This window comes from Mustela putorius, unplaced genomic scaffold (genome assembly GCF_011764305.1).
Source record: "Mustela putorius furo isolate JIRA1106 unplaced genomic scaffold, ASM1176430v1.1 tig00000224_pilon_pilon_pilon, whole genome shotgun sequence".
NCBI classification, from domain to species: Eukaryota; Metazoa; Chordata; class Mammalia; order Carnivora; family Mustelidae; genus Mustela; species Mustela putorius.
The window spans coordinates 31,848,346-31,873,548 of NW_025421321.1; the positions used below are offsets into that span (position 1 = coordinate 31,848,346).

Consider the following 25,203-nt stretch of genomic DNA (forward strand, 5'->3'; position numbering starts at 1 on the left):
ATCACGTCCCACATCGGGCTCTCTGCTCAGGAAGCAGGGAGCCTGCTTCCTCCTCTCCCTCTCTGTCTGTGTCTCTGCCTACTTGTGATCTCTGTCTGTTAAACAAAACAAACAAACAAAGAAATAAATAATTAAAAAAATAAAAACAAATTTTGAATAGATGTTTCACCAAAAAAGATATACTAATGGCTAATAATCACATAAAAATGCTCAATATCATTAATCATTAGGAAAATGCAAATTAAAATCATAATGAGATACTATTCTATACCAGTAGAATGATTATAATCAAAAAGACAGTACCAGCCACAGGTAAAGATATGGAGAAACCGGAGCCCTCATACATTGCTGATGGGTATATACAATGTTGTCACTTTGGAAAACAATTTGGTAGTTTCTAAAAACTAACAAGATAAATATAAACTTAAAATATGATCCAGCAATTCCATTCCTAGATATCTACCCATGGGGAATGAAAACATTATGTCCCCTTGAAGACTGAAATGTGACTTTTATAACAATATTATTCATAATAGCCCAAATCTGGAAGTAATTAAAAATATCCAGCAGCTGGTGAGTAGATATTCAAAATGTGGTAGATCCCTACAATGGAATACTATTTAGAAATGAAAAAGGCATAAACTATATGCTACAACATGTATGAAACTAAGAAACCATAATGCTAAGTGAAAATAGCCTGACACAAAATACAACATATTGTCTGAGCTCATTTATATGAAGTTTCCAGACTATAAGATTTCATTTATATCAAATTCCTCTAGAGGCAGAAAGCAGACCAGTGACTGGTTCAGGCTGGAGGTTGGAATGGGAATGCATTGTAAGTTGGCACAGGGGAACTTTGCGGCAATGGAAATGTTCTAAAAACGCTGGGGTGGTAGTTGCATAACTTTATAAATTCAGCAAACATCATTGAATTGTATACTTACAAAGGGCAAATTTTATGGTGCATGTAAATTATACCCCAGTGAAATCATTTTAAAAAACGTATATAAAGAAGTAGGCTTCCTGGTAGTTGAAGATAATAGTGGCTGTCTTCCTTTCTACTTCCCAGTATTTCCTCTATAAATGATGTAGAACACAAGAAAAGAAACTACATAAAAGCCTCACTTTCAGCATGACTTGACAGAGAACTTCCAGACAACTGTAAATAAGATGGAAAAAATGCCAAATCCCAGTGTATGATGTCTGCTTCCTGGTGTTCTTGTAGATGAGAGCATGAACTATACCATGAAGTGTGAAGGGATAGTTTTTTAACTCCACAGCTTCTGTGGTGGGGAGATGGATGGATGAAGAAGGGCAAAAAGGGAGAGGCACCTTCTGGCAGTTGGATGTGAAGAAAGAAAGAAGCAAAAGGGGGAAATTTAGGGTCCTACAAGATAAAAGGTCATACAACTCTATCAGGAATGTGTAGGGAGCTTAATTAGACCCTCTTTGATTCTCTTATTCCAGGATCTTCCTGTTAAAATTTTTTTTGCCTAGACCCCATTCTGTCACTTGACCTAAGCAGACTAGTAGAGCTGTGGCTTTTTAGGTTCATTTCCTATCAGATTTGTTACTTAAAGTTAGTTTGCTGTTTTTATTGATAATGCTGCAGGCAGGGTTCTTCCACTCTAAGCTCCAAATCAAGTCAGCTGTTGTTTTTCACAGCCCATCCTACCTTAGTAGGACTAGAATGCTGAACTCGCTTGGGGGTCAAGAAAGGATGGGAGCAGCTCCAGAACATCAGATTTCCCCTTTATTGCTAGAAGTTCAGCATTTTTTCATGAATAAATGCTTATCAAACTGTTGTTTGCCCCTATTTGATTTACAGAGCTCTGAAGTGGTAATTTTTGTCCAGTTTATAACTGTTTTCTGGGGAGAGGATTTACTAACCTCTAAACGCTGCCATACCTGGAAATTCTGCTCCTTTATTTACTTTAATCAAACTATGTAGTTTAAGGTATTTTCTTTAAGGATATTATAAGTATATATGTATAACTCATAAGAAATTCTTATGATATATATAAAAAATATGGCCTTTTCACAATTATTGCATGTAGTTGGGTTCCCTAAAAGCAGACATGTAAACTGCAGAACAGGGGCCAAATCCTGGCCACTGCCTGTTTTTGTAAATAAAGTTTTATTATAACAAAGCCACTCTCATTTATTTATGTATTTTCTGTGGCTGCTTTCATACCACAGTAGCAGAGTTGAGGATTGTGATAAAGTCTATATGATCCACAGAGCCAAATATCTGGTGCTTTACACAAAAAGTATGCTGACCTTTGCGTCAGAGCAAATTATAATGGTAACTAACATAATTACCATTATAAATAATATTACTTTGTTTAGTATTTTTATTTCACATTTATCCTGCTTTTCTTAACAACCTATATATTCAGCTAGATAGATATGAAATTATCATTTATCAGATTTCAGGAACTAATGACAAAGTTGCATAATTATGATCATATGAATTACAACCTAAATATACTAAACATACTAAATATACTAAAATATTTTAATCTAATAATCTAACAATTCTAAAATTTAACAACAGAATAAAAATAGACTTTGATATGTTATAGTAATTTCATGTTCATCTTGGCCTGGAATAACATTCACTCTAACAATATTCTGTTTACATTGAATTCTTCCTCCATCATACCTGCTCTCACATGACCAAACTACTGCAAAGTCACCATCATGAGAAAATGCATATTTTTTTCTTTGACATTTTGAAATATTCTTGCTTAAGTATTAGTTTGCTTTTAAACAGGGAATATTTGTTTAGTACTAAATATTTTGTGGAGCACTTTTCTCAGTTCAATGTATCTTACCTATTAGAGAAGACATTCACTGTTCTTTGTTGAATAATATGTTTCTGAATTGAACAAAAGGGAGGAAGGTCATCTGGAAATGTGTCTTCTCCTTGAGGATCTAAAGACAGGCCAACAAAAGCTTCATTTAGCTTATCTCCTCTGTCCAAAGGCGCCAGGAGTTCTGTTAAAAAATGATTGAGATATGAATAAAAATCAAGTAAAATTTCTGCTAACTCCTTTGTAAGTATGATTACAGGAAAACTTCTGCACAGCCTGATGAAACTTTTCAAAAATTTGTCAGTTAACTATATAGTGTGAATCTTGTAGTCCTAGTCCCTGTATGACTTTTGTCATTCTGACACTTAGCTCAACCGGGAGAATTTGGTAACTAAATAATTAGTGTTTTTAAGTTCACATTTTTAAGTTTAAAAATCCATTCATAGCTTTCCCATAGTGTTTTTTCTTTCTTTCTTTTTTTTTTTTTAAGATTTTATTTATTTATTTGACAGAAAGATGGTGAGAGAGGGAACACAAGCAGGGGGAGTGCAAGAGGGAGAAACAGGCTTCCTGCAGAGCAGGGAGCCAGACACGGAACTCAATCCCAGGACCTGGGGATCATGACCTGAGCCAAAGACAGATGCTTAATGACTGAGCCACCCGCCACCCCCATTCATAGTGTTTTATCCAGCATTTTATTAATCAAATATTTTTTGTTTTTGTTAACCAGCTACTGGAATACTTTATTATATTATAAAATGAAGAGAAGTAAATTATTTTATTTCCCACATATAGAACACAATTTGAAAGCAAAAAAGGAAAGTATCTTTTACAGGAATGTATTTTTTCCAATATTTACTCATTTTAATTGGAATTTTAAAGTATGTAGAGAGTTTGCTATTCCCACATCATACCGATGTACAGAGCAAACTTTTTTAAAATTGGCAGCTTAGGGCATTATTTAGAAAAACTGTGAAACATGTTGAAGTTGTGAAATATATATTTAAAGAAACGTAAGTTTTATTAAAGGCTAAAAACTCTTAGGACCACACTGTGTGTGTGTGTGTGTGTGTTTACTCTGTTAACCGTTTTTTAAGTGTGCAGTTCAGTAGTATTAAGTATATTCATCTTATTGTACAAAAGATCTCCAAAATTTTTTTCTGCTTATAAAATGGATACTGTACACCCATTAAACAGCTCCCCATTTATTTCTCTTTCCCTTCCTCTAGCCCTGGTAACCACCATTTTGCTTTCTGTTTCTATAAATCTGACTACTTTGGATACTTCACTTAAGTGTTTCATGTAGTGTTTGCATTTATGTGACTGGCATATTTCCCTCTGCAGAATGTCTTCAAGGTTCATCCATGTTTTAGGATTTCCCTCCTTTTTAAAGGCTGAATGATATTCCACCATATGTATATACCACATTTTGCTTATCCATTTGTCCATGCATGGAAATTTGGATTGCTTCCAGCTTCTGGCTATTGTGAATAATTCTGTTACAAAGATGGGTGTGCAAATATCTTTCTGATACCCTGATTATACTTCCTTTGGATATATACCTGTAAGTGGGGTTGCTGGATCATATGTAAGTTCTGTTTTTAATTTCTTAAATTAATTTCTTTAGTTAAGTTTTATTTAAGTAATCTCTACACCCAGTGTGGGGCTCAAACTCATGACTCCCGGATAAAGAGTCACATGCTCCTCTGACTGAGCCAGCCAGATGCCCCAACTGTTTTTAATTAATGAACCACCATGTTGTCTTCTTTGTGGTTGCACCATTTTACAGTCCTACCAAAAGTGCTCCAATTTTTCCACAACTTTGCCAACACTTGTCATTTTCATTTTTTTTCTAATTGAGCCATCCTAATGGGTGTGAGTTGATACCTCATTACAGTCTTGCATTTCTTGCATACAGATTTGCATAATCTTGCATACAGATTTGCATTTCCATAATTATTGGTGATGTTGAACATATTTTCATGTCCTTATTGGCCATTTGTTTATCTTCATCGGTGAAATATCTATTCAGGTCCCTTTGCCCATTTTTGAATCAGGTTGTTTGATTCTCGTTGTTGAGTTTTAGGAGTACTTTATATTAATATTATTAATCCCTTATCAGACATATGATTTTCAGGTATTTTCTCCCATTTCATAGGCTGCCTTTTCATTCTGTTGATAGTGTCCTTTCATGAATAAAAGTTTTAAATTTTTACTCTTGTTGCCTATACTTCTGGTATCCTTTCCAAGTAAACATTGCCAAATTCAATGTCATGAAGCTTTTCCCCCTTTTTGCTCCCTAAACTTTTGTAGTTTAAGTCTTACGTTTAGATCTTTGATCCATTTTGAGTTAATTTTCATATATAGTACAAGTTAAGGGTCCAACTTCATTTTTAAAAATATAGATATCCAGTTTTCCAAGCACCATTTGTTGAAAAGATTTTCCTTTTCCTCACCAAATGGATTTGGTACCCTTGTTGAAAATCATTTGGCCATATATGTAAAGGTTTATTTCTGGTCTATTTTATTCCATCAGTCTATATGTCTGTTTTAATGCCAGTACTATAGTGTTTTTATTGCTGTAACTTTGGAGTAAGTTTTGAAGTGAGGACGTGTTAGTCCTTCAGGTTTATTCTTTATCAAAACTATTTGATTCTTCAGGGTCTCTTTGAGGTTCCAAATGAATTTTAGGTGGGTTTTTCTCTTTTTGTAAAATATGTCATTGGGATTTTGATAAGAATTACATTGAATCCATAGATTCCTTTGGGATGTATGGGCATTTTAAAAATAAATCCTACAATCCATGAACAAAAGGGATGCTTTTTTTCACTTAGTGCTGTGTTTATTTTCTTTCTGCAGTGTTTTCTATTTTCCAGTGTACAAGTCTTTTACCTCAGGTTTATTCCTAAATTTTTAATTTTTTTGATGCTCTTGTAAATGGAATTGTTTTTTAAATTTTCTTTACAAATTGTTCACTGAATTTTTTAAAAGTTTGTATTTAAATTCAAGTTAGTTAGCATACAGTGTAATATTAGTTTTAGGTATACTATACAGTGATTCAACACTTGCACACAACACCCAGTACTCATCACAGCAAGCACACTCCTTAATCCCCATTTTACCTATCCCCTTATCTACCTCTCCTCTGGCAATCATCAGTTTCTTCTCTATAATTAAGAGTCCATCTGATTTGGATGCCTTTTATTTATTTTATTTCCCAATAAAATACTGGTTGGTATTTCTAATACTATGTTGAAAAGAAATAGAGAAAGAAGGCATCTTTGTCTTGTTCATGATTATAGAGGAAAAGCTGTCAGTTTTTCAATATTGACTATGATGTTAGCTGTGGGATTATAATAATTTTAGTTTGGTCTTTTTGGGTCAAGGTAATTTCCTTCTAGAGTTAATTTATTGAGTTTCTATCATGAAAGGGTATTGAGTTTTGCTAAATGCCTTTTCTGTATCAATTGAGAAATACATAGTTTCTGTCCTTTATTCTGTTAATGTGGTGTATTACATCAATTTACTTTTGTAGGTTGAACTGTTCTTACATTTCAGAAATAAATTACTTGAAGTATAGTCTTTTTAATATGCTGCTGAATTTGGTTTACTAGTATTTTGTTAAGAATTTTGCATCAACATTTATCAGAGATAGTGGTCTATTCTTTAGTGTCTTTGGCTTTGGTATTAGGGTGCTAGAAAGTGGAGAAGGGACATCAAAGTACCCTGAATTGAGAAGGCACTTTGAGACAGGAAAACAAAGGAGGTGACTCCTTACAGTTTACACAGAGTTCTATTAAGGGTAACTTATTGATGGGGGGAGATCAGGTGGAAGATGATCCATAGCAACTGCACAGTTATTTTCCACAAAATCCAGACCTTAGTCCACAGATTTTATTAGAGCAAGGGGCCACAAATGACAGTGCAGTGAGATCAAAGTGTTCACACACACCACAAAGGGTTTGCATGCACCTAATTGATAGCTAAACTTTAATTAGATTCTATGGCACCACCTGTGTGTCAGGAGGGGAAAAGACTATGTTATTGCTGACAGACTCATGGGAGGCCAGAACATGCCTCCCCCTATCCTGACCTTGGCAGGCTTTCTAAGGTATGTGTATTAATCTCTAAGGGGCCTGGAATATGTACCCCAAGAGAGGTCTTTGGGTGAACATGAACAAGATGGTGGGCCAAAGGTGAAATCAGTATTGTCAGCATTCCTACATAGAGTAATGATGGCTTCATAGAACGAGTTTGGGATGTTGTTTTCTGTTTAGTTTTTAGTACAAGTTTGAGGAGGATTGGTGTTAATTCTTCTTTTAATGTGTAGTAGAATTTCCCTTGAAGTCATCAAATCCTAGACTTTTCTTTTTGATTTATCCATTTCTAGAATTTTTCCATTCCTTCTACGTTTTACAATTTGTAGGCATGTGATTGTTCATAATACACCTAAAATCCTTTTTATTTCTGTGGTATTGGTTGTAGCAGCCCCTTTCACTTTGGATTTTCACTTTGGAATCATTCCTTTTTTTTTTTTTTCTTCCATAATCTAGCTAATGACTTGTCAATTTTTGTTGAAGTTAAAAAAAAAACGAAAAAAACCAAAAACAAAAAACCTCTTAGTTTCCTTGGTCTTTTCTATTGTTTTTTTCTGGTCTCCATTTCATTTATTTGATCTTTGTTATTTCCTTCCTTCTGTTAACTTGGGGCTTAGATCTTCTTTTTCAGTTCCTGAGGTGTAAAGTTAAGTTTTGATCTGAGATCTTTCCCCTTTTTTAATGTAAACATTTACTGATATAAACTTCTCTCTTAGCACTGCTTTTGCAGCATCCCATAAATTTGGGTATGTTGTGTTTTCATTTTCATCTGTGTCAAGATATTTTCTTTTCTTTTTTTTAAATATTAATTTAGTTATTTTCAGCATAACAGTATTCATTATTTTTTCACCACACCCAGTGCTCCATGCAATCCGTGCCCTCTATAATACCCACCACCTGGTACCCCAACCTCCCACCCCCCCGCCACTTCAAACCCCTCAGATTGTTTTTCAGAGTCCATAGTCTCTCATAATTCACCTCCCCTTCCAATTTACCCCAACTCCCTTCCTCTCTAACTCCCCATGTCTTCCATGCTATTTGTTATGCTCCACAAATAAGTGAAACCATATGATAATTGACTCTCTCTGCTTGACTTATTTCACTCAGCATAATCTCTTCCAGTCCCGTCCATGTTGCTACAAAAGTTGGGTATTCATCCTTTCTGATGGAGGCATAATACTCCATAGTGTATATGGACCACATTTTCCTTATCCAGTCATCCGTTGAAGGGCAGCTTGGTTCTTTCCATAGTTTGGTGACCGTGGCCATTGCTGCTATAAACATTGGGGGTACAGATGGCCCTTCTTTTCACGACATCTGTATCTTTGGGGTAAATACCCAGTAGTGCAATTGCTGGGTCATAGGGCAGTTCTATTTTCAACATTTTGAGGAACCTCCATGCTGTTTTCCAGAGTGGTTGCACCAGCTTGCATTCCCACCAACAGTGTAGGAGGGTTTCCCTTTCTCCCCATCCCCTCCAACACATGTTGTTTCCTGTCTTACTAATTTTGGCCATTCTAACTGGTGTAAGGTGATATCTCAATGTGGTTTTAATTTGAATCTCCCTGATGGCTAGTGATGATGAACATTTTTTCATGTGTCTGATAGCCATTTGTATGTCTTCATTGGAGAAGTGTCTGTTCATATCTTCTGCCCATTTTTTGATATGATTGCCTGTTTTGTGTGTGTTGAGTTTGAGGAGTTCATTATAGATCCTGGATATCAAGATATTTTCTAATTTCCCTTGTGATTTTTTCCTTGTCCTATTGGTTATTTAAAAGTGTGTAGTTTAATCTCCATGTTTTGCTGGTTAATTTTATGTGTCAACTTTACTGAGCTAAGGGGTGCCTGAATAGGCAATAAAACATTATTTTGGGGTATGTCTGTGAATGGGTTCAGGAAGCAATTAACATTTGAATCAGTAGACTAAGTAAAGAAGTCTACTTCACCAGTGTGGACAGTTATCTTCCAGTCTATTCAAGACCCAAACAGAACAAAAAGTCAGAGAAAGGATGAATTGTACCTCTCTCTTCTTGAACTGGTACATCCATCTTCTGCCTTCTGATATTGGAACTCCTGGTTCATGGGCCTTTAGACTTTGGGACTTGTACCAATGGTACGCAACCCCATTCCCCTCCATTCTACTTCCCTCTCCACCATTCTCAAGCCTTTGGCCCCATACTGGGAGTTATACCATTGGCTCTTCTGTTCTCAGGCCTCATACTTGGACTGAATTATACCACCAGCTTTCTTGATTCTAAGCTTGCAGATGGCATATTGGGGGACTTCTCAATCTCCACAATCATGTGAGCCAATTCCCATAATAAATGCCTCATATATGTATGCATGTATGTATGTATCTATCTATTCTATTTGTGCTGTTTCTCTGACAAATCCTAATGTATGTATATTTATAGATTTTTCAGTTTTCCTTCTGCTGTTGATTTCTAGTTTTATTCCATTGTATTAAGAACAGATAACTTTATGATTTCAGTCTTCTTTTTAAAAAATATTTTATTTATTTATTTGACAAAGAGATCAGGAGTAGGCAGAGAGAGAGAGAGGAGGAAGCAGGCTCCCTGCCGAGCAGAGAGCCTGATGTGAGCAGAGCACCTGATGCAGGGCTTGATCCCAGGACCCTGAGATCATGACCTGGGCTGTAGGCAGAGGCTTTAACCCACTGAGCCACCCAGGCGCCCCTGATTTCAGTCTTCTTAATATTGTTAAGACTTGGATGTTTTTGCCCGATTTAAGATCTGTCCAGTGGAATGTTCCATGTGCACTTTGAGAAGGATGTATTTTACTTATTGTGTCAGTGTTCTGCATATGTCTGTTAGGTCCACTTGGTGTATAGTACTGCTCGAATCCTTTCTTTCTGATCTTCTGCCTGGTTGTTCTTCTATTATTGAAAGAAGGGTATTGAAGTCTCCCACTATTATTCTGTTACTCTCTATTTCTCCTATCAATTCTGTCAGTGTTTGTTAAATAGAAATTTATAATTGTTATATCCTCTTTGATATCCTCTTTGTGAGTTGTTCTCTTTATTATTATATAATATACTTCTTTGTCTCTTGTGACAATTTTTGCCTCAAAATCTGTTTGTCTGATACTAGACAACTTTGTTGTCCTATCATTTGTACAGAATACCTTTTCCGTCCTTCACTTTCAGCCTATTGTTGGATCATGTTTTTTTTTTTTTTTAAAGATTTTATTTATTTGTCAGAGAGAGAGAGATATCACAAGTAGGCAGAGAGGCATGCAGAGACAGAGGGAGAAGCAGGTTCCCTGCCGAGCAAGGAGCCCGATATGGGACTCCATCCCAGGACGCTGGGATCATGACCTGAGCCGAAGGCAGCTGCTTAACCAACTGAGCCACCCAGGCGTCCCTGGATCGTGTTTTTTTAATCCACTCAGCCAGTCTATGTCTTTTGACTTCGGATTTTAATCCATTTACATTTAGACTAATTACTGATACAGAAGGTCATACCATTGCCATTTTGTTACTTCTTTTCTAATGTCTTACAGCTTTTGTCTTTTATTTCCCTTACTACATTTTTTTCCTTTGTGGGTGTTTTTGTTTGTTTGTTTGTTTGCTTTTTTGGTAGTGAATGCTGATACACTGCAATTTCTTTCTCATTTCCTTTTTTTTTGTGTAGTCTCTAGTATTTCTTGTATAATTTTGATTATATAATCAAAATATATATATATTTTATATAAAATATCCTAAAAGTTAAAAAATCTATTTTAAACTGATAAATTTAATTTCATACAAACACCTTAGTCCTTTACAGTTTTTTTTTTTAAAGATTTTATTTATTTATTTGACAGAGAGAAATCACAAGTAGATGGAGAGGCAGGCAGAGAGAGAGAGAGGGAAGCAGGCTCTCTGCTGAGCAGAGAGCCCGATGCGGGACTCGATCCCAGGACTCTGAGATCATGACCTGAGCCGAAGGCAGCGGCTTAACCCACTGAGCCACCCAGGCGCCCCAGTCCTTTACAGTTTTGTCCCCCCAATTTGTTATTGTTAAAAAACATATCTTTATATATTGTATACCTATTAACATAGATTTACAGGGTTTTTTTTTTATCTTTTATATGCTACATAGGAATTAAAAGTAGATCATGCAACAATAGTATGGATTCTATATTTGTTCATGTGTTTAGCTTTCTTTACTGGGTAACCTAATACTTTCATATGACTTCATGTTGCTGTCTAGCATTTTTCTGGTTCCATTTGCAGAATTCTAGCATTTTTTTTGTATGGCAGATTAGTGGTACTGACTTTCTTCAGCTTTTATTTGGGAAGATCTTGATTTCTTCTTCAGTTTCAAGGCACATTTTTATAGGACACAGTAATCTTGGTTGATAGTTTTTTCTTCTAGCACTTTTAGTATATTATCCTGTTCTCTTGCACTCTGCAAGGTTTGTGCTGAGAAATCTGATCATATTACTGAGGCTTCTCTGTACATGATGAGTCTTTTTTTCTTGCTGTTTTCAAGATTCTCTTTGACTTTAACAGTTTGGTTATAATGTAGGTTTCTTTGTGTTTTTGTTAGTTGGAATTCATTGAGTTCTTGAGTATGTTTTCATTTCTTTCCTTAGATTTGGGACATTTTCAGCTATTATTTTGTTCAAATGAGCTTTCTGTCTTTTCTTTTTTCTTTCTGGGGTTCCTATAATGCATATAGTGGCCTCTTTGATTGTGTTCCATAAGTCTCTTACGCTCTATCATTCTTTTCTTCATTCTTTTTTCTTTTTGTTCCTCTGACTCAATGATTTCAAATGACCTGTGTTCAAGCTTGCCAGTTCTTTCTTCTGCCTGATGAAGTCTGTTTTTGAACAACTTTGGTGAATTTTTCAGTTTGATTATTGTATTTTTGATCTGCAGAATTTGTGTTTTGTTTTATTTTTATATTTTCTATCTCTTCACAGATACTCTCATTTGTTTATGCATTGTTTTCCTCATTTGTGTAATTATCTATATTCTCCCTAAGGTTACTGGTCATCATGATAATTACTTTAAGTTCTTAGGAACTTTATACATATGCATTTCTTTAATTTCAATTTCTGGGCTTATTTTTAATCCTTTGATCAGACCACGTTTCCCTGTTTCTTTTAATGTCTGTGATCTTTTCTCAAGATTTTGTCATTTGTACAAATAGCCATTTTTCCTAGTCTTTATGGACTGGGAAAGATCATTACAAAATGGACTAGCTAGAGGTTCTGGGGCCTCTCAGACCTTTTCTTTCTTTCTTTTTTTTTTTTTAAAGATTTTATTTATTTGACAGAGAGAGATCACAAGTAGATGGAGAGGCAGGCAGAGAGAGAGAGATAGAGGGAAGCAGGCTCCCTGCTGAGTAGAGAGCCCGATGTGGGACTCGATCCCAGGACCCTGAGATCATGAGCTGAGCCGAAGGCAGCAGCTTAACCCACTGAGCCACTCAGGCGCCCTCTCAGACCTTTTCTGATGTGTCTTTTTTGAGGTTGTGTGTGTGCTTTGATTTTAGTATATATGGGTGCTTTTGACTGTTTTGATCTCTCATTCTCCCCTCCCCCATCAGTTTTCTATTTCGGTTTCTATTTCTGTTAAATTCCTCTGCCTGCTTTTTCTTTTTCTGCCTAGTGTCTGCCTACATGACTGCAGAGCCTCTGCTGTTCCATTGCACCAAGGCCCTCACCTGGTCTCTAACCTGATAAGCAGACTATACTGCATCTCATCAACACTCTGAGCTAGGAAGGACAGAAATCAGTTCCTTATGCAGGTCCCAGAGAAGCCAGACACTGTACTTAAGTTCCACTCTATTTCTTCTGTCTCAAGGGAGGGACTGGTTCCTGGGTGGTATTCTTCCTATTGTAACACACAGCCTGAGGAGAGGGGCATTGTGTAGGGTGAGCAAAATGCAATGAACTTTTTCCTTCTTTTTGGAAACCACCCCTTTTCTTGTTTATGTATTGGTGTGGGTCCTATAGCCCCCTAACTAGTCTCTAAAGTTCTCACAAAGGTATATTGTTCTTTATATTGCTTTTAAGTTGGTGTCTCCGTGGAGCAGGGGCCTGAAGCCTCCTATCTTTCTAAAATCACTCCTTCCACAGTGAAGTCACTAGTTTCCACAAAATGTGTGTAAAACTGTAACATGTAAAAACTAAATGCTTTAACACAGATAAAGATGATTGCATTTATCCTCACATTGAGTCCTTTTCCCAATTCTTATTGTTACCAGTTTTTGTCATGTCTATTACAAAATACATATGGTTTGGATTCCAGTAATTGTCAGTAATAAATTCTTCTTAGAGATCTATTAGTATTAAGGAAAAAAAATGTTTGTAGGGAGTGTTTTAATCAGCAAACTTATTTTCTAGAATACCATTACATGTGCCATTTTTACTCTTTGCTATTCACAAACTTGAAATGAGAATGTATAAATGTCAATAAATGGAGTTCTCAGGTGGTTCCATTTTCAAATGTGAAAGTAAGCTTTGGTTATTCATATAAGCAAACTTTTGTTGAGAGTCTGCTCTATGCAGGTTGCTACTGATAGGGGATATAAACATGAAGAGAAAGTAATCCCTGTCCTTGATAGGCTTAGAGTTTGATAGCAGGATAGGGAAAATGGTCAGAAGAAATAAAGATTAACAACATAGAGGCAGAGAAGAAAAGTTCTTGGAAGATACTAAAAGGCTTCTTTGTAGCAGCAAATGATTATTGTTGCAGTTGGGGGAAATGTCAGCAGAAGGGAAGAACAGTAAAAATTAATTTAACAGTGTCTTTATTCTGAAGTTAACTATTTTAAGTCAGATGGTCTTAGATTATAGTTATACTAGTGTGGCTTTACTTAAAAATATAATATTGAGCTTACTAAATTTCTGGGAAGGTTGTAGGCATGACTAGTAGTTTGGTGCCACCTCGTAAACAAAGCATAACGTCTTAAATTAGCAAAATATAAAGAGGCAGAATTTTGCAGTAAAGCCAGAGGATAGGATAGGGAGAGGTTATAGCCTTAGTGATCTATTACTTTTATAGTCATATATTTTTGTTCTGTAGGCAGAGAGCGGAAGAGTTTGGGTTAAAGTTCACTGAATTGGTTAACTTGTGTGTTTGCCAGAAAGCAGAAATTATCTAGAATTTTATTTTGTTTTTCTAGAGCAGATTTAAAACTGGTAGTCCATATGCCCAAATCAGTTTCTAGATGTATACATGTATGTAATTATCTTCTAAGAACAAAGCTTATTTAAAAGAAAAAAAACAAAAGCCTAATACTTCTTACAAGATTATGTCTGGGGACTATCTAAATTGTTTAAAAGATCAGTATGAAGAATTTTTGTAAACAGTTCTTGCTTGGTCCATGTCCTTTTAACTTAAAAGGTTTTACAGTATAATCGGTCTGTAAATATCAGAATTCTCTTTATCTTGTGCAATGTACACAAAGAAGCCGTCAAATGGCTTACCTTGTACTTACCAACTTGTTTATTTTTATGCCTCCAAAAAGCTGTATTTTTTTACAAGAGCAGCTGCTACTTTGTAAATATTTTAATGGCTTCTGTTAAGTAGAGCTGTCAGTTTAACAAACAATGTCATAAAAGATTTTCATTCTTCCATGTATTGCATATCTTGAAATGTGTATACCCTGAAAATCTTTGGGAGATTTTAGACTGGAATGGATGTCTCCTTTGAAGGCGCAAAGCCAACAAAAGGAGACAGATTTAAAGAACAGTGTATAAGATAATCAAGGAAACAGTGCCATTTATTTCAGAAGACAAATGCATGACAGCAGTAAGCTAAGTAAGTAAGATGTGTAGCACACATCTCCTTTTTTGAACTCAACTGCAAATTTAAACACTGTTCAAATTAATAATCTGACTCAGGCAATATGATAATTACTGACCATTATCTGGGTTTTATTCTTGGCCATGCCATCTGATCTTGAGCAGATTATCTAACTTTTCAGATTGTTGGTAAGGGTTTCAGAAATGCGCATCTCATATACTGTTGATTGTATATTGTTGTAAATCAACACTTAAAGGAAATTTGGCAGTATGCATAAAAATAAAAGTATTTCTCTTTTTGGTCTAGAAATACTGTCCCTTCAAATTTATCCTAAACACTAGCATAATGTCTACAAAGATATTTACAAGGATATTTTTATTTATGCCAGCTTATTATTTAAATATTACCCCCCGCCCCACACACACACCTTATCATGGAATTTCAACATATCTGAAACCAAAGAGAACAGTATAATGGATCCTTAGCTAGTTCTCCATCATCTAGCTTCAGCAGTTATCAGTTATGGTCAATCTTATTTCTTCTCAATCCTTTACCACTTCCACACACTACTCTCTGGAATAATTAAAGCAAATCCTAGACAGATTATTTTATTGAAATATTTTATATTGTATCTCTTAAAAGAAAAGTAATTCCCCCTTTTAATTTTTATTGAAGTATAATTAATATATTAGTTTCTGGTGTACAAACCTATGCATTTACTCAGTGCTTATCAAGATAATCTACTCTATTTTACCCATTACCCCATTTACCTCTTCTCTGGCAACCACCAGTTCATTCTGTGTATTTAAGAGTTTTCTTTTTTTTGTTGTTGTTCATTTGTTTCTTAAATTATACATATGAGTGCACTCATATGGTATTTATCTTTCTCTGACTCATTTCACTTAGTATCATACTCCTAGGTCCATCTATGTTGTTGCAAATGGCAAGATTTCCTTCTTTTTTTTTTTTTTTTTACAGAATAATATTCTTATGTGTGTTTATACACACTACATCTCCTTTATCTACTCATTATAATTATAGACACTTTGATTCCATATATTGCCTATTGTAAGTAACGCTGTAATAAATATAGGGGTGCATATATCTTTTTGCAATAGTGTTTTCATTTTAGTAGATACATAGTAGAAATATTAGATTATACGCTATTTCTATTTTTAATTTTTAAAAGGTTTTATTTATGTGTGAGAGAGAAAGAGATAGCAAGAGAGAGCATGACTGGGTGGAAGAGGGAGAAGCAGGCTCCTCACTGAGCAGGGAGCCCAATGTGGAGCTCGACCAGGACCCTGGGATCATGACCTGAGCCAAAGGCAGATGCTTAAAAGGCCAAGCTACCCAGTTGCCCCTATTTTTAATTTCTTGAGGAATCTCTATACTTTTCCACAGTGGCTGCACCAATTTGCATTCCCATCAACAGTACACAAGGGTTCCTTTTTCTCCACATCCTCTCCAACATGTTACTTCTTGTCTTTTTGATTTTTGACATTCTGGTGGTGTGAGGTGGTATGTATATCTTTGTGGTTTCAGTTTGATGATTAGTTATGCTGAGCATCTTTTCATTTGTCAGTTGGCCAGCTATATGACTTCTTTGGAAAAATTTCGATTCAGCTGTCCAGATTTCAATTGAATTACTTGGGGGCAAAGTTAAGATGTATAACTTCTTTATATATTTTTTGTTATTAACCCTTATCAGATATGTCATTTGCAAATATCTTCTCCCATTCAGTAGGCTGTCTTTTTGTTTTGTGGATGGTTTCCTTCACTGTACAGAAGGTTTTCATTTTGGTATGGTTCAGCAAAAGTAATTTTCCTTTTGCTTCCCTTGCCAGAGGAGACCTATCTAGAAAAATGTTTCTGTGGCCAATGTAAAAGATATTACTGCCTATATATTCTCACAGGAGTTTTATGATTTCAGGTCTCCAATTTAGGTCTTTCATTCATTTTGAGTTTATGTATGGCTTAAGAAAGTGGTCCGTTTCCATTCTTTTATATTTAGCTGTCCAGTTTTCCCAACACTTTGTTGAAGAGACTGTCTTTTCCCCATTGTATATTCTTGCCTCCTTTGTCATAGATGATCTTACTATAAAAGTATGAGTTTATTTCTGGACTCTCTATTCATTTCCATAGATCTGCATTGTCTGTTATTATGCCAGTATCATACTGCTTTGATTCCCATAGCTTTATAGTATATCCTGAAATTTGGGATTGTATACCTCCAGCTTTATTCTTTTCTTCTCGAGAACACTTTGGCTATTTGAAGTCTTTTGTGGTTCCATACAAATTTTAGGATTATTTGTCCTAGTCCTGTGAAAAATGTTGTTGATGATATTTGATAGGGATTGCATTGAAACTGTAGCTTATTGGGGTATGGTTTTTTTAAACGTTTTTTAAAACTTTTTTTGAGAGAGAGTGACAGCAAATGGGGGGTGGGTGAGAGGGGCAAAGGAAAGACAGAATCTTAAGTAGGCTCCATGCCCAGCACAGAGTCTGAAGAGGGGCTTGATTTCATGACCTGGGATCATGACCTGAGCTGAAATCAAGAGTGTTAATTGACTGAGCCAACCAGGCATTCCTAGATTGCTTTGGGTAGTATGGACATTTTAACAATACTGGTTTTTCCAGTCCATGGGCATGGAATATTTTTCCATTTGTTCTGTTATCCTGTTTGATGCTTGGTTTAGTTTCTCTTTCATTAAAAATAGATACTACATCATTAGTTAATACTGATATTGTCAGTTTAAGTTCAGGTCTCCAGTGATTTTTCTTTTTCATCAGTGTTACTGTACTTATATCACCATTCTCTTATGTTGAAAATCCTAGTTCTTAATACTATCACTATCATTTGCTTTATTCTATACCACACGTGTGACTCTTGGATTCTCAATAATACTGCCACTGATCTGATTATAAAACAGTTAAGGATTTTTTTGAAAGACTATTTTTATTCTTGGGTATACCTATTTGAGTTGTAAAGTTAAAAATACTGTATTTTTCCCATTCTGTCAGTTGTCTTTTGATTTTGTTAACTTTTGCTGTGCAAAAGCTTTTGATCTTGATGAAATCCCAATAGTTCATTTTTGCCCTTGCTTCTTGCCTTTGGCGATGTTCCTAGGAAGATGTTGCTGCGGCTGAGGTCGAAGAGGTTGCTGCCTGTGTTCTCCTCAAGGATTTTGATGTATTCCTTTCGCACATTGAGGTCCTTCATCCATTTTGAGTCTATATTTGTGTGTGGTGTAAGGAAATGGTCCAATTTCATTTTTCTGCGTGTGGCTGTCCAATTTTCCCAACACCATTTATTGAAGAGGCTATCTTTTTTCCATTGGACATTCTTTCCTGCTTTGTCAAAGATTAGTAGACCGTAGAGTTGAGGGTCTATTTCTGGGCTCTCTATTCTGTTCCATTGATCTATGTGTCTGTTTTTGTGCCAGTACCATGCTGTCTTGATGATGACAGCTTTGTAATAGAGCTTGAAGTCCGGGATTGTGATGCCACCAACTTTGGCTTTCTTTTTCAATATTCCTTTGGCTATTCGAGGTCTTTTCTGGTTCCATATAAATTTTAGTATTATTTGTTCCATTTCTTTGAAAAAGATGGATGGTACTGACAGATGCTGGCGAGGATGCGGAGAAAGGGGAACCCTCCTACACTGTTGGTGGGAATGCAAGCTGGTGTAGCCACTCTGGAAAACAGCATGGAGGTTCCTCAAAATGTTGAAAATAGAACTGCCCTATGACCCAGCAATTGCACTATTGGGTATTTACCCTAAAGATACAAACGTAGTGATCCAAAGGGGCATGTGCACCCAAATGTTTATAGCAGCAATGTCCACAATAGCCAAACTATGGAAAGAACCTAGATGTCCATCAACAGATGAATGGATCAAGAAGATGTGGTATATATACACAATGGAATACTATGCAGCCATCAAAAGAAATGAAATCTTGCCATTTGCGACAACATGGATGGAACTAGAGCATATCATGCTTAGCGAAATAAGTCAAGCAGAGAAAGACAACTATCATATGATCTCCCTGATATGAGGAAGTGGTGATGCAACATGGGGACTTAAGTGGGTAGGAGAAGAATCAATGAAACAAGATGGGATTGGGAGGGAGACAAACCATAAGTGCCTCTTAATCTCACAAAACAAACTGAGGGTTGCTGGGGGGAGGGGGTTTGGGAGAAGGGGGGTGGGGTTATGGACATTGGGGAGGGTATGTGCTATGGTGAGTGCTGTGAAGTGTGTAAACCTGGCAATTCACAGACCTGTACCCCTGGGGATAAAAATATATGTTTATAAAAAATAAAAAATTAAAAAATACTGTATTTTTAAAAGTCACTTGGAATAATTCCTTCATTATTATGGCAACAGTTGGATACCTAGTTAGCTTTGCTTCATTTCAAGATTACATTTTTTAGAAGCTTATTGTTTTATAATTATATAAAATTAATGGTTCCAGAGTCTAGTCTATAAACCAAGGCATATTCAAAGAAATCTAAGTTCCACACCTGTACTCTTTTCCCTGGTTCCTTCTTATCTCTATAGTAACTATTATAAAAATTAAACGAAAAATACACAAACAGTGCTATCACGAATCCCACGAATAACTTTGTGCATTCATCTTTCCATGTATATATGTGTGTATATATGCTTTTTCTTTTCTTTTTTGACATGGGTGCCTTTGGGTTAGATTTCTGTGAGTGAGATTTCTGGATCAAAGGGTAACATCATAGATTTATTAGAGATTGCCAAATACTCTTATATAGGACTTACATTTTTTTTGCATTTCCACTGGCAGTGTATGTATTCATCCCTCCAACCTTGCCAAGAGAATATACTGGCAGACTTTGAGAATCTAACAGGTGGAAAATATCTCAGGGAGGTTTAATTTGATGGGAACGTTCTGTTCCTATCTTTAATCCATTTTTAAGAATGTGGGTCTTGGGGTGCCTGGGTGGTTCAGTGGGTTAAGCCTCTGCCTTCGGCTCAGGTCATGATCTCAGGGTCCTGGGATCGAGCCCCGCATCAGGCTCTCTGCTCAGCAGGGAGCCTGCTTTCCCCGCCTCTCTGCCTACTTGTCATCTCTGTCTGTCAAATAAATAAATAAATAAATCTTAAAAAAAAAAAAAAAGAGGGGCGCCTGGGTGGCTCAGTGGGTTAAGCCTCTGCCTTTGGCTCAGGTCATGATCCCAGGGTCCTGAGATGGAGCTCCGCATTGGGCTCTCTGCTCAGCGGGGAGCCTGCTTCCTCCTCTCAATCTGCCTGCCTCTCTGCCTATTTGTGATCTCTGTCAAATAAATAAAATATTTTAAAAAAAGAAAAGAATGTAGGTCTTTTTCTTTATTTAGCAGCTCTTAATATTTTAGAGATAGGAAGTTGTTTTTGTTTTTAAGAGACAGCACAAGCAGTGGGGGGAAGGGCAGAAGGAGAAGGAAAGAATCTTAAGCAGATTCCACACCCAGTGTGGGGCCCAATGTGGGGCTCGATTTCACTATCCTGAGATCATGACCTGAGCTGAAATCAAAAGCTGGAAGCTTAACTGAGCCACCCAGGTGTCCATAGAGATATTAAATTTTTATTCACATAAGATGCAAATATTTTTTCATTAGTCGTATCTTAAAAATTTGTTTAATGTGGTTTTTCTTTGTAAAATATTTTAATTTTAGGTTATTACATTTAGCACTTTTCCCTTTTAACTTCTAGATTGTGAAATTTGGTGTGTTGATTTTTTTTGCCATAACCAGTTACCACAAATTTAGCACCTTAAATGAATGCCCACCTATTATTGCACTGTTCTGTGGGTTGAAGTCCACGTGCAGTGCAGCTTGGCTGGTCCCCTTTCTCAGGGCCTTACAAGACTGAAATCAAATTGCTGGCTGGGCTGGGCTGGTGTCTAAAGGTTGTGTGGGGAAGATTTTGTTGCAAGCTCATTCAGGTTGTTGGCTGACTTCAGTTCCTTGAGATTGTAGCACTAAGGTCTCTCATTCCTTTCTGGTTATCAGACAGGGCCATTCATTTGCTCCTAGAGAGGTTCCCTCTTGAGCTCTCCATGAGGATTCCTCCAGCAAGATAAGTTCATATTTCTTTCACACTTCAAAACTTTCTGACCTCTTTTCACTGCCACATTTTTTTGACTCTGGTTCATTTGATAGATTGTGCCCAAATGGATAATGCAAATGTAATTACATTTTTTTAAATTAACATTTTACTCTTAGAAGATTGTACTATGAAAAAATATAGATATACAATATACAGTTTCTAAAAATTATGAAAGTCCCTTTCATAATTTGCAAAGTCCCTTTTGCCATGTAGCACAACATATTCATAGGTTCTAGGGATTCAGATATGGACATCTTCGGAGGATCCATTTTGCCTACCACTCTTGAAAGTTTCCCTAATTCCAGCTTATACTGGACTTCACCCATGTTTTTTTTTTCCTAGTGCTTATAGGTTTAGACTTAGATCCTTCATCCTTCTTGAATTTATTATGGTGTGGGGAGTTAGTCCAATTTTAACAAATCCAGTATAATCATTCCACTTATTAGATTCCAGTTACTAAAAAGCTGAAGTTTATCTTTACCTCACTGATTTGAATGGCTCTTTTCATATACTAAATTTCATAGGAATTGTCTATTCTGATTAGGATACCAATATAATACTTTTAATTATAGAGTCTTTATGGTATGCTTAAATATCTGTGGGATCATTCCCTCTTATTCTTCTTTTGCAGGATTTTCCTGGATTTTCTTACTTACTCATCTTTCCAAAAAATTTTACAAGTAACTTGTTGATATTGGGGGGGAAAAGTCTGATGGTATTTTTATAATCATAGTGTTAAGTTTATAGGTTAACCTGGGGAGAGCTGATTGGGTCAAATGTCCTTTCTGCATCTGTGGAAGTGATCATAAGGTTTTACTTCTTAGTTCTATGAATATAATGAATTAAATGGTTTCCCAACAAAACCATCCTTGCCAATAGGAATAAACCACACTTAGTCATGATTTTTAAAAATGTGCTATTAGATCCATTTGCTAATGTTTCATTTAAGAGTTGTTATAATGATACTCATAAGGGAGAATGGTCAGAAGTAATGCCTATGATAGGTGCAGCATTAATGGTGTACTTCGAAATTTGCCTCCTTTTTAATGGCCTTGGAAAGTTTAACAGCCATTGAGATATTCTGGTTTTTACATATTTGGTAGAATTTTCCTACTGGGCTGAGGTATTTTAGTGTTGAGGGAGAGTACTTTAGTAGTTCTATTTTCTTATATGGTAACTTGTCATTTAAGACTTAATGCTAGTCTGGTAAATTATAGTTGTCTTAAAAATTATCCATTCCAGGGGTGACTGGGTGGCTTAGTGGGTTAAAGCCTCTGCCTTCAGCTCAGGTCATGATCTCGGGGTCCTGGGATCGAGCCCCAGGTCCGGCTCTCTGCTCAGCAGGGAGCCTGCTTCCCTTCATCTCTCTCTGCCTGCCTCTCTGCCTACTTGTGATCTCTGTCAAATAAATAAATAAAAATCTTAAAAAAAAAAAAAAGGCCACACAAAAATAGACTCAAAATGGATGAAGGACCTCAATGTGCGAAAGGAATACATCAAAATCCTTGAGGAGAACACAGGCAGCAACCTCTTCGACCTCAGCCGCAGCAACATCTTCCTAGGAACAACGCCAAAGGAAAGGGAAGCAAGGGCAAAAATGAACTTGGGATTTCATCAAGATCAAAAGCTTTTGCACAGCAAAGGAAACAGTTAACAAAATCAAAAGACAACTGACAGAATGGGAGAAGATATTTGCAAACGACATATCAGATAAAGGACTAGTGTCCAGAATATATAAAGAACTTAGCAAACTCAACACCCAAAGAACAAATAATCCAATCAAGAAATGGGCAGAGGACATGAACAGACATTTCTGCAAAGAAGACATCCAGATGGCCAATAGACACATGAAAAAGTGCTCCATATCACTCGGCATCCGGGAAATACAAATCAAAACCACAATGAGATATCATCTCACACCAGTCAGAATGGCTAAAATAAACAAGTCAGGAAATGACAGATGCTGGCGAGGATGCGGAGAAAGGGGAACCCTCCTACACTGTTGGTGGGAATGCAAGCTGGTGTAGCCACTCTGGAAAACAGCATGGAGGTTCCTCAAAATGTTGAAAATAGAACTGCCCTATGACCCAGCAATTGCACTATTGGGTATTTACCCTAAAGATACAAACGTAGTGATCCAAAGGGGCACGTGCACCCGAATGTTTATAGCAGCAATGTCCACAATAGCCAAACTATGGAAAGAACCTAGATGTCCATCAACAGATGAATGGATCAAGAAGATGTGGTATATATACACAATGGAATACTATGCAGCCATCAAAAGAAATGAAATCTTGCCATTTGCGACAACATGGATGGAACTAGAGCATATCATGCTTAGCGAAATAAGTCAAGCAGAGAAAGACAACTATCATATGATCTCCCTGATATGAGGAAGTGGTGATGCAACATGGGGACTTAAGTGGGTAGGAGAAGAATCAATGAAACAAGATGGGATTGGGAGGGAGACAAACCATAAGTGCCTCTTAATCTCACAAAACAAACTGAGGGTTGCTCGGGGGAGGGGGTTTGGGAGAAGGGGGTCGGATTATGGACATTGGGGAAGGTATGTGCTTTGGTGAGTGCTGTGAAGTGTGTAAACCTGGTGATTCACAGACCTGTACCCCTGGGGATAAAAATATATGTTTATAAAAAATAAAAAATTTTAAAAAAAGGCCATTCCAATGAAGTCTTCAAATATATTGACAGAGTTCTGTAAATAGTCTCTTTTGATACTTTAAATTTCTTCTGTTTTGATCATCATTCCCCATTTATCATGTCTAATTCTTTTTGTGTGTCCTTCCTTTTCCCCTTGAAAAGGGGTAGCTAGTGATTTGTCTACATTGATTTTTTTTTTTCAAATGAGCAAATTCTGGATTTATTCTGTTCCTTTTCTGTTTTCTAGCTTCAATTTCTAGAAATTAAACACAAGAAATTCTACCATTAATTTTGGCTTTCACTTACATTGTCTTTCCTTTTTTTGAGGGGTAGAAGATTGCTTTGTTTTTGTTTCTTAGCTTTAAGTTCTGCATGAGTCTTCGAATTTCATTTTTAATAGAACTTAAATGCTATAAATTTTCCTGTGTAAGTCAAATATTTTGATATATTAGATATGTATTACTTTTATTTTTAAGAAATTCTGCAATTTAACTTGATCTAAGAATATGCAATACTATGTTTTCAAATCTCCAGGTAACAGGACTTTTAATTAAAAAAAAATAATCTCTACATCTAGTGTGAGACTTGAACTCACAATCCTGAGATCAAGACTTACACGTTCTACTGATTGTGCCAGTCGTGCACCCCAGCAGGCCTTTTAATTTTTATTTTATTATTCATTTCTCATTTTATTCTCTGAGTTCAGAGTACTCTTCCTGATATTCTCTTTTCCTCATATTAACAGGTTTATTGCAGTTTCCCTTGTACGTAGCCCAAGATAGGGCTAATTTTCCTGAATGTTTCTGTGAACATTTACCAAAAGGTAACCCTCCAGTATCAGAGTTCAGAGTTTACTATAGATCTAAAAGATCTAACTCACTGATTATGTTGTTTAGGTCTTCTACATCCTAATTTTTTGTCCACTTGATCTTTGTTAAATTGAAAGTATATTCTCTTTGCATTTCTTCTAATTTCTGCTTAATGACGGCTGTTGTCATATTGTTTGGAATTTTCAGAACTATTAAATCTTTGTTACAAATTGCATCTTTTAGCATTATAAAATGTCCTTGTTTCTCTTTTTGGTCTGAATTCTACCTCATGAGTTATTAAAGTGTGTTTCATAGTGTCAACTATGATTTTTGTGGAAAGATTTTTGTGATACTTCTAGGATATTTTTAAAATCATAGTTTCAGGTATACAAAATATTGCTTTGAGAGGTCTGTATGTTGTGCTCTGCCCAGCTACCATACGTCACCATACAACACTATTAAAATACGACTGATTACATTCCTGATGTTTTACCTTTAATGCCCAAGACTTTTATTCATTCCATAACTGAAAGCTTATACCTCCCATTCCTCTTCACCCATTCCTTTATTCCCCTCTCTTCTGGCAACCATCAGTTTGTTCTTTGTATTTATGGGTCTGTTTCTCTTTTGGCTTGTTTGTTCATCTGTTTGGCTTTTTAGATTGCACATAAACATGAAGACATATGGTATGTCTTTCTCTGTCTGACTTATTTCACTTAACATAATACCTTCTAAGTTCAACCAGTTGTTGCAAATGGCAAGATTTCATTCTCTTTTATGGACGACTAATACTCCACTGTGTGTATGTGTTTGTACATCACATTTTCTTTATCCATTGATCCAACAATAGCACAGGTTGGTTGGTTATGTGAATGATGGTACAGTGAACATGGAAGTATGGATATCTCTTCAAGATCTTGATTTCATTTCCTTTAGT

General features: G+C 36.1%; 1 protein-coding gene across 9 annotated transcripts in view; it reads right to left on the reverse strand.

The window, feature by feature from the left end:
- The window catches only part of LOC101686034 (WD repeat containing planar cell polarity effector), a 531,713-nt gene that overhangs the window by 95,329 nt on the left and 411,181 nt on the right, over positions 1-25,203 (reverse strand). For 8 of the 9 annotated variants that reach the window (XR_006606054.1, XM_045077902.1, XM_045077899.1 and 5 more), the window contains one exon: positions 2,841-3,003. Coding sequence is in view for 8 of the 9 variants with exons in the window: in XM_045077902.1 (XP_044933837.1) it covers positions 2,841-3,003 (163 nt within the window). In the remaining variant the exon portion in view is untranslated. The remainder of the gene's footprint in view (positions 1-2,840; positions 3,004-25,203) is intronic. The other variant, XM_045077900.1, reaches the window with a different exon arrangement.